Source organism: Cetorhinus maximus, unplaced genomic scaffold, assembly GCF_964194155.1.
Source record: "Cetorhinus maximus unplaced genomic scaffold, sCetMax3.hap1.1 HAP1_SCAFFOLD_2837, whole genome shotgun sequence".
In the NCBI taxonomy this organism is placed as follows: domain Eukaryota; kingdom Metazoa; phylum Chordata; class Chondrichthyes; order Lamniformes; family Cetorhinidae; genus Cetorhinus; species Cetorhinus maximus.
The window spans coordinates 26,189-34,466 of NW_027598768.1; the positions used below are offsets into that span (position 1 = coordinate 26,189).

At 52.0% G+C, this 8,278-nt stretch overlaps 1 protein-coding gene across 1 annotated transcript in view; it reads right to left on the reverse strand.

Moving 5' to 3' along the window:
* Window positions 1-4,176, reverse strand: part of LOC144677665 (transient receptor potential cation channel subfamily V member 6-like) — a gene marked incomplete at its 3' end in the record, with an annotated part of 28,151 nt that extends 23,975 nt beyond the window's left edge. Inside the window, exons 1-3 of the mRNA XM_078537694.1 lie at window positions 4,030-4,176; window positions 2,443-2,655; window positions 198-284 (exon numbers count right to left, since the gene is read on the reverse strand). Of these exons, the coding sequence (XP_078393820.1) occupies window positions 198-284; window positions 2,443-2,655; window positions 4,030-4,176 (447 nt within the window). The remainder of the gene's footprint in view (window positions 1-197; window positions 285-2,442; window positions 2,656-4,029) is intronic.
* Between the last annotated feature and the right edge of the window lie 4,102 nt (window positions 4,177-8,278).

Below are 8,278 nucleotides of genomic sequence, written 5' to 3' on the forward strand. Positions count from 1 at the left end.
GTGTGAGGGAGCTGGGGGGAGAGGGGTTACTGAGTGACAGTGTGAGGGAGCAGGATTAACATCAGTAGAGATACAGTCAGTAACACAGGGCGCTGGGAGGAGAGGGGTTACTGAGTGACAGTGTGATGGAGCTGGATTAACATCAGTAGAGATACAGTCAGTAACACAGGCTGTAACTCAATCCTGGATCGGTTTACCTCTAACAGTAAGATGATAATTGCTCCCACCACACTGATGATCTCTCCGACCAATCTAACTCTGTCTTCCTCTTTGATATAAGCTTCCTGTCACCAAGCACAAGGATGTGATTAAGGTTAAGGTTCGATTGACACACGGTGCAGTGATCAAGACTATCTCACACTAACACCTTCATCAACACCCACACACACATTCTCTCTCTCACACACAAACAGTCTCTCTCTCTCTCACACACACTCTCTCTCTCCCACACAAACACAGTCTCTCTGTTTCACACACACACAATCTCTCTCTATCTCACACACACACAGTCTCTCTTAAAAACACATAAATGGTCTCTCTTTTTCACACATACACACAATCTCTCTCTGTCTCTCACACACACACACACACACACAGTCTCTCTCAAACACACACAAATGGTCTATCTTTTTCACACATACACACAGTCTCTCTCTCTCTCACACACACAGTCTCTCTCTCACACACACACACAATCTATCTCTCTCACACACACACTCTCTCTCTCACACACACACACAATCTATCTCTCTCACACACACACATGCACACAGTCTCTCTCTCTCACACACACAGTCTCTCTCTCACACACACACACACACAATCTCTCTCACACACACACACAATCTCTCTCACACACACACCGTCTCTCTTAAAAACACGTAAATGGTCTCTCTTTTTCACACATACACACAATCTCTCTCTGTCTCACACACACACACACACACAGTCTCAAACACACACAAATGGTCTATCTTTTTCACACACACACACAGTCTCTCTCTCACACACACACACAATCTCTCTCTCACACACACACACAATCTCTCGCACACACACACAGTCTCGCTCTCTCACACACACACACACACAGTCTCTCTCACACACACAATCTCTCGCACACACACACAGTCTCTCTCTCTCTCACACACACACACACAGTCTCTCTCACACACGCACACACTCTCTCTCTCACACACACACACACACACAGTCTCTCTCACACACGCACACACTCTCTCTCTCACACACACACACTCTCTCTCTCACACACACAGTATCTCTCTCTCTCTCACACACACACACACACAGTCTCTCTCACACACGCACACACTCTCTCTCTCACACACACACACACAGTATCTCTCTCTCTCTCACACACACACACACAGTCTCTCTCACACACGCACACACTCTCTCTCACACACACACACTCTCTCTCTCGCACACACACACACACCCTCTCTCTCTCTCACACACACAATCTCTCTCTCACACACACACACAGTCTCTCTCTCACACACACACACACCCAGTCTCTCTCTCACACACACACACAGTCTCTCTCTCACACACACACACAGTCTCTCTCTCACACACACACACAGTCTCTCTCTCTCACAAACACACACAGTCTCTCTCACACACACACACGCACACACAGTCTCTCTCACACACACACACCGTTTCTCTCACACAGTCATTCACATGTATGCACACCCACTCACCCAAAATCGTGCACGTGCACACACCCACTCACCCTCTCGTGAACACACACACTCGCCCTCACACACACACACTCGCCCTCACACACACACACTCCCCCACACACACACTCACTCTCCTGCACACATACACCCAATCATCTTCTCACACAATCTCGTGCACAAACGCACACATTCACCCACTCACCCCCAAACACACTCACGTGCACACACATACCCACTCACCCACATACTATCTTGCATACACACACCCATTCACACACATACACACACCCTCTCGCCCACTCACGCCCAATCACAGACACATACACACACACATTCACACACACACACTCTCCCTCACTCACAGACACACACACACATTCACACACACACACACACACACACTCGCGCCCACTCACAGACACACACACGCACTCATACACACACACACACACTCGCGCCCACTCACAGACACACACACACATTCACACACACACACACACACTCGCGCCCACTCACAGACACACACACACATTCACACACACACACACACACTCGCGCCCACTCACAGACACATACACACACACATTCACACACACACACTCTCCCTCACTCACAGACACACACACACATTCACACACACACACACACACACTCGCGCCCACTCACAGACACACACACGCACTCATACACACGCACACACCAGCTCACACACAAATACATCTCCAGCCTATACCTGGAGGTTTCTCTGGATGAAGATGGTGGTGTCCCTGGGATCGGTGACATTTCGATCTCGGGGTTTAAGAGGACGATGGGCACAGCACAGGGTGAAAGTGATGATGTAAAGTAAGTAAAGAAAGCTCAGGATCCGGAAGTAATATTTCCCGTATTTATTCCATTTCAGGCTGATCAGCTGCTTCAGAGGAGGAAGGTCAAGGATGCGAAGAGCCTAAAAATGAGGGATTCAGTCAGAAAAAGCAGAAAAAACCTGGGACAATCATTCCCCAAGGAACAGAGAGGAAGAACAAATTAACAATGTACCCAGATACAGAATCCAACTCCCAAAGGAACCAAACCCCACTGTACACAATCCCAATAACCTTCCCGTTCACTCCCACTGTACACAATCCCAATCCCAAACCCCTTCCCGTTCACTCCCACCGTACACAATCCCAATCCCAAACCCCTTCCCGTTCACTCCCACTGTCCACAATCCCAATCCCCTTCCCGTTCACTCCCACTGTACACAATCCCAATCCCAAACCACTTCCCGTTCACTCCCACTGTACACAATCCCAATGGACCCAAACCCATTCCCATTCACTCCCACTGTACACAATCCCAATGGACCCAAACCCATTCCCGTTCACTCCCATTGTGCACAATCCCAATCCCAAAGCACTTCCCGTTCACTCCCACTGTGCACAATCCCAATCCCAAAGCACTTCCCGTTCACTCCCACTGTCCACAATCCCAATCCCAAAGCACTTCCCGTTCACTCCCACTGTACACAATCCCAATCCCAAAGCACTTCCCGTTCACTCCCACTGTACACAATCCCAATGGACCCAAACCCCTTCCCGTTCACTCCCACCGTACACAATCCCAATGGACCCAAACCCCTTCCCGTTCACTCCCACTGTGCACAATCCCAATGGATCCCAAACCCCTTCCCGTTCACTCCCACCGTACACAATCCCAATGGACCCAAACCCCTTCCCGTTCACTCCCACTGTGCACAATCCCAGTGGACCCAAACCCCTTCCCGTTCACTCCCACTGTACACAATCCCAATGGACCCAAACCCCTTCCCGTTCACTCCCACTGTCCACAATCCCAGTGGACCCAAACCCCTTCCCGTTCACTCCCACTGTCCACAATCCCAGTGGACCCAAACCCCTTCCTGTTCACTCCCACTGTACACAATCCCAATGGACCCAAACCCCTTCCCGTTCACTCCCACTGTCCACAATCCCAGTGGACCCAAACCCCTTCCCGTTCACTCCCACTGTCCACAATCCCAGTGGACCCAAACCCCTTCCCGTTCACTCCCACTGTCCACAATCCCAGTGGACCCAAACCCCTTCCCGTTCACTCCCACTGTACACAATCTATATCCCAAACCCCTTCCCGTTCACTCCCACTGTCCACAATCCCAACCCCAATCCCCTTCCCGTTCACTCCCACTGTCCACAATCCCAGTGGATCCAAACCCCTTCCCGTTCACTCCCACTGTACCCAATCCCAGTGGATGGCTGTGTTCTCTGGGATTTGGGGATATGGGAGGTGGGGAGATTCCCTGATTCTGGTTTTGTGACCTTACCTCATTTTTTTTACTGGCCAGGACCAGTTCCAGGACCGAGTAATCCTCTCTCCAGGAGTCGATCTCCGAGAGGTTGTACAAACAGCTGGAGATGGGGCCGAATGTCCATTGGATTAACCGTCGCTTGTTCATCAGGTGCTGGAACATCTGGAGAATAATTCATTCCAAACAGCCTCAGATCATTCAGACACCCAAAACCGCCCAACCTCCCTGTCCTTTCACCTTTCACCTTGACACTCACCTTGCCCTTTCACCCTCACCCCGACCCTTCACCCTCAGCCCAACCCTTCACCCTCACCCCGACCCTTCACCCTCAGCCCGACCCTTCACCCTCAGCCCGACCCTTCACCCTCAGCCCAACCCTTCACCCTCAGCCTGACCCTTCACCCTCAGCCTGACCCTTCACCCTCAGCCCGACCCTTCACCCTCAGCCCGACCCTTCACCCTCAGCCCGACCCTTCACCCTCACCCTGACCCTTCACCCTCAGCCTGACCCTTCACCCTCACCCCGACCCTTCACCCTCACCCCGACCCTTCACCCTCAGCCCAACCCTTCACCCTCAGCCTGACCCTTCACCCTCAGCCTGACCCTTCACCCTCACCCCGACCCTTCACCCTCAGCCCAACCCTTCACCCTCAGCCTGACCCTTCACCCTCAGCCTGACCCTTCACCCTCAGCCCGACCCTTCACCCTCAGCCCGACCCTTCACCCTCAGCCCGACCCTTCACCCTCACCCTGACCCTTCACCCTCAGCCTGACCCTTCATCCTCGCCCCGACCCTTCACCCTCGTCCTGCCCCTGCCCCTTCACCCTCAGCCCGACCCTTCACCCTCACCCTGACCCTTCACCCTCAGCCTGACCCTTCATCCTCGCCCCGACCCTTCACCCTCGTCCTGCCCCTGCCCCTTCACCCTCAGCCCGACCCTTCACCCTCACCCTGACCCTTCACCCTCAGCCTGACCCTTCACCCTCGCCCCGACCCTTCACCCTCGCCCCGACCCTTCACCCTTGCTCCGAACCTTTACTCTCGCCCCGACCCTTCACCCTCGCCCTGCCCCTGCCCCTTCACCCTCAGCCCGACCTTCACCCTCGCCCCAACCCTTCACCCTCGCCCTGACACTTCACCCTCGCCCCGACCCCTCACCCTCACCCTGACCTTGCACCCTCACCCTTTGCCCTCACCCGACCCTTAGCCCTCATCCCGACCCTTCACCCTCACACTTCGCCCTCACCCCGACATTTTGCCCTCATCCTGACCTTTCACCCTCACTCTGACCCTTCGCCCTCACCCTGATCCTTCACCCTCGACCCTCACCCTCACCCTTAACCCTAACCCTTCACTCTGCCACTTGATTCTCACCCTGACCCTTCACCCTGCCCTTTCACCCTCATCGTGACCCTTCACCCTTACCCTGCACTCCCACCCTCACCCTTCACCTTGACACTGACCCTTCACCCTCCACCTTGACCCTGAGATAGGGAAAGATGGGAAATTAATTGTGTCTCTAAACCACAGATACACAAACTGACACATCACCCAATGTCCCACTCACACTCACTCACACTCACACTCACACTCACACTCACACTCACACTCACACTCACACTCACACTCACACTCACACTCACACTCACACTCACACTCACACTCACACTCACTCACACTCACACTCACACTCACACTCACACTCACACTCACACTCACTCACACTCACACTCACACTCACACTCACACTCACACTCATTCTCTCTCACTCACACTCACACTCACACTCACACTCATTCTCTCTCACTCACACTCACACTCACACTCACACTCACACTCACACTCATTCTCTCTCACTCACACTCACACTCACACTCACACTCACACTCACACTCACACTCATTCTCTCTCACTCACACTCACACTCATACTCACACTCACACTCACACTCACACTCACACTCACACTCACACTCACACTCACACTCACACTCACACTCACACTCATTCTCTCTCACTCACACTCACACTCATACTCACACTCATTCTCTCTCACACTCACTCACACTCACACTCACACTCACACTCACACTCACACTCATTCTCTCTCACTCACACTCACACTCACACTCACACTCACACTCATTCTCTCTCACTCACACTCTCACACTCACACTCACACTCATTCTCTCTCACACACACTCACACTCACACTCATTCTCTCTCACACACACTCACACTCACACTCACACTCACACTCACACTCACACTCACACTCACACTCACACTCACACTCACTCACACTCACACTCACACTCACAATCACACTCTCACTCTCACTCTCACTCACACTCACACTCATTCTCTCTCACTCACACACTCACACTCACACTCACACTCACACTCACACTCACACTCACACTCACACTCACACTCACACTCACACTCACACTCACACTCTCACTCTCACTCTCACTCACACTCACACTCATTCTCTCTCACTCACACTCACACTCACACTCACACTCACACTCACACTCTCACTCTCACTCTCACTCTCACTCTCTCTCTCTCTCTCACTCTCACACTCACACTCACTCTCACACTCTCACACTCTCTCACTCACACTCTCTCTCACTCACACTCTCTCACTCACACTCTCTCACTCACACTCTCTCACTCACACTCTCTCTCACTCACACTAACACTCTCACACACTCACACACTCTCACACTCTCACACTCTCACACTCTCACACTCTCACACTCACACTCTCTCACTCACACTCTCTCTCACTCTCTCACACACACACTCTCACACTCACACTCTCTCACTCACACTCTCTCTCACTCTCTCACACACACACTCTCACACTCTCACACTCTCACACTCTCACTCACACTCTCTCTCACTCTCTCACACACTCTCTCTCACTCTCTCACACACACACTCTCACACTCTCACACTCTCACACTCTCACACTCTCACTCACACTCTCTCTCACTCTCTCACACACTCTCTCTCACTCTCTCACACACACACTCTCACACTCTCACACTCTCACACTCTCACACTCTCACACTCTCACATTCTCACACTCACACACTCACACACTCACACACTCACACTCACACTCTCACACTCTCACACTCTCACACTCACACTCTCTCACTCACACTCTCTCTCACTCTCTCACACACTCTCTCTCACTCTCTCACACACACACTCTCACACTCTCACACACTCACACTCTCACTCACACTCTCTCACACTCTCTCTCACTCTCACACTCTCACACTCTCACACACTCACACACTCACACTCTCACACTCTCACACTCTCACACTCTCACACTCTCACACTCTCACACTCTCACACTCTCACACTCACACACTCACACACTCACACACTCACACACTCACACACACACTCACACACACTCACACTCTCACACTCTCACACTCTCACACTCTCACACTCTCACACTCACACACTCACACACTCACACACACACACACACTCACACTCACACTCACACACTCACTCACTCACACTCACTCACACACACTCACACTCACACACACTCACACACACACACTCACACTCTCACACTCACTCACACACACACACACACACACACACTCACTCACTCACACACACACACACACTCACACTCACACACACACTCACTCACACACTCACACACACACACACACACACACACTCACACTCACACATTCTCACACACACATATTCTCACACACACTCACACAGACACAGTCTCACACACACTCTCAAGCTCACACACTCTCTCTCACACACACACTTACATGCACAATCACACACGCACTCTCTCACACGCACTCTCTCACACGCACTCTCTCACACGCACTCTCTCACACGCACTCTCTCACACACAAACTCACACAGACACACTCACAATCTCTCACACACACAATCTCACACACACTCTCACACACACTCTCACACACACATATTCTTGCACACACTCTCACACACACACACACTCACACATACACACACAAACACACACACAAACACACATTGGTGCACCCCCACACTCAGTCCCCCACATGCAGATGCTCCCACATGCACATGGTCCCATATGCACCCACACATACACGCACACACTCACACTCACACATTCACTCTCACACACACACTCACTCTCACATTCTCACACACACACTCACACATTCACACTCTCTCTCACACACTCACTCTCACACTCACTCTCACACT